We start from the raw sequence: 1,903 nt of genomic DNA on the forward strand, positions 1-1,903 counted from the left end.
CAGCGGCTCGCCGGCACAGACCTGCCTCCGTCGGCGCATATGCCACCGACCCGCGCGCACCGATCAAGCTGGCTGCCATGTGCGCACCCCCCTCCAATCATACCAGCCCGCCGCACCCTCACCCTCACGACCCACCACCCTCGCCCCGGAACCCCACCCGTTGCTGAGAAGCCGTCCCCCCCCTTCATGCGATTATTGCATCATATTGCTGCAGGTGCGGGAGCTGTGCCTGCACATGCACGCGCAGGAGGAGGTGCTCTGCCCCGTCCTTGGGGAGGTGCGTCTGCAGGCCCGGCACCCGGTAACGCGCAACTGCCGCCCGGCGGTTTTTGGGGCTGCGGCCGTCCTGCCAGCAAGGGGGGTTCTGCCTCCCGCCAGCGTCAGCTGTGCGCGCCTGTGCCACGTCCCGGCAGCAAAGATTGCTCCTGTGCATCGCGGCGGCCGCGGCTCACGCTGGCGCTGGCGCTCCCCAGCCCAGCTGTGCGAAAGGCGTGCGGCCGGTCAAACGGATCAACGGTTTCAGGTGTCGCAAGGCCAGCCATCCTTTGTCATAACCTGATAATCACTGTTTTGTTTCCTATATGTCTTATCATCGCCTTCAGGAGATCGGTGAGAGTGCGCGCCAGCACAGCCTGGACGTGGACGAGTCCCTCAAGATGCTGCTGGCCGACATCGACGGCATGAAGGTGACTACTGGTAACACTCGTAGGGTCCGGGTGGTGCTAGCACCACCCCCCCACCAGCTGGGTGGGGGTGGGGTGGGGGAGGGAGGTGACATAGGGGGCGCTGGGTGCAGGCGAAAGTGCGGCTGTTCAGGCGTGCACATGCACATAGATTTGGATGGGGTGCTGTGCTCGTTTGCATGAGCGGTGTTTTGGGGTCAAGACTTTACTTTCTGGGGAGTCATGTGTACGACCTATGTACACAAAGCACAACGTTGCCACACAATCAACTGGCGTGGTTGTGACCGCCGAGTAGCTGGCGCCCACGTTGCAAAGCCATCCGCACCACGCATCGAGTCATGTGGGTGACTCGGCCTGGACCACACCAGTGTGACGCCATACGCTGTCATCCCCGTCACCCCCAGGTTGGCGATGACGGCCTCAAATCCAAGGTGGAGCAGCTCATGGCGGTCTTCTTCGAACACATGACAGAGGGTGGGTGCGGCGTTCACACGACGTTAACCAACTCCAACCAACTGACAGAAAGGGCCGGGAAACAGGGAGGGAGGGAGGAGCTGAAAGGGGCAGGGGGTGGGGTGGGTGAGGACACAGAGTCGACTGCCAGTGACAGGCATCCGCCTGTTGCGACCGCTGCGCCCCCGCTGCCGCACCTGACACGCACCCAAATCCCCTTGCTGTCACCAGTCATGGTCAGCACCCTCTGCTCCTCGCTGCAAGGCTCGCCGACCTCAACCCTTTCAGTGCACATGCCACCCGCCCAAATCACCCGTCCCATCCCCAGAGGAGCACCTCATGCCTGAGCTTCGTGAAGCAGTGGGCGAGGCGCGGCTGCTGGAGCTGGGCACCAAGTTCAGGGCCGCCAAGCAGCACGTACCCACCAGGTGCGCGCGCTCGCCATCAACCCTGCCCCGCCGACGCAGCGCCCTTCCGCATCTCGCTGGCGGGAGCCATCTTGTCAGCACGCGGTTGACCAGTCCTCAGCTGGATATCGTGTCCTCAATTTTTTCGGGAGGGTGTGTATGGTCTAGCTAGCCCAGAGTCCTTCACCAGAACACGGCGCATGGGCAGAAAGCACCAGAACGCGATGAAGCAGCTAGCGGGCGTGCTGTCTCTTCAGCCCCTCAGACGCTTCGTCCGCTGCTGCCCCCTGGTTTGTGCCGCGGAGCGTCAACTTGCGGCCCCCCTGCTGGCCGTGCAGACCCTGCCGCCCGTCCCCACGC

At 63.6% G+C, this 1,903-nt stretch overlaps 1 protein-coding gene across 1 annotated transcript; it reads left to right on the top strand.

The window, feature by feature from the left end:
- Positions 1–235: 235 nt before the first annotated feature.
- MNEG_6831 (hypothetical protein) lies at positions 236–1,653 on the top strand (the record flags this gene model as incomplete). The annotated part of the gene is made up of 4 exons (XM_014044698.1): positions 236–277; positions 603–686; positions 1,088–1,157; positions 1,604–1,653. The coding sequence occupies 4 exons, from the start codon at positions 236–238 to the stop codon at positions 1,651–1,653; spliced, it is 246 nt and encodes an 81-aa protein (XP_013900152.1).
- Between the last annotated feature and the right edge of the window lie 250 nt (positions 1,654–1,903).

The sequence above is a fragment of the Monoraphidium neglectum genome (assembly GCF_000611645.1).
Source record: "Monoraphidium neglectum strain SAG 48.87 unplaced genomic scaffold scaffold01150, whole genome shotgun sequence".
NCBI classification, from domain to species: Eukaryota; Viridiplantae; Chlorophyta; class Chlorophyceae; order Sphaeropleales; family Selenastraceae; genus Monoraphidium; species Monoraphidium neglectum.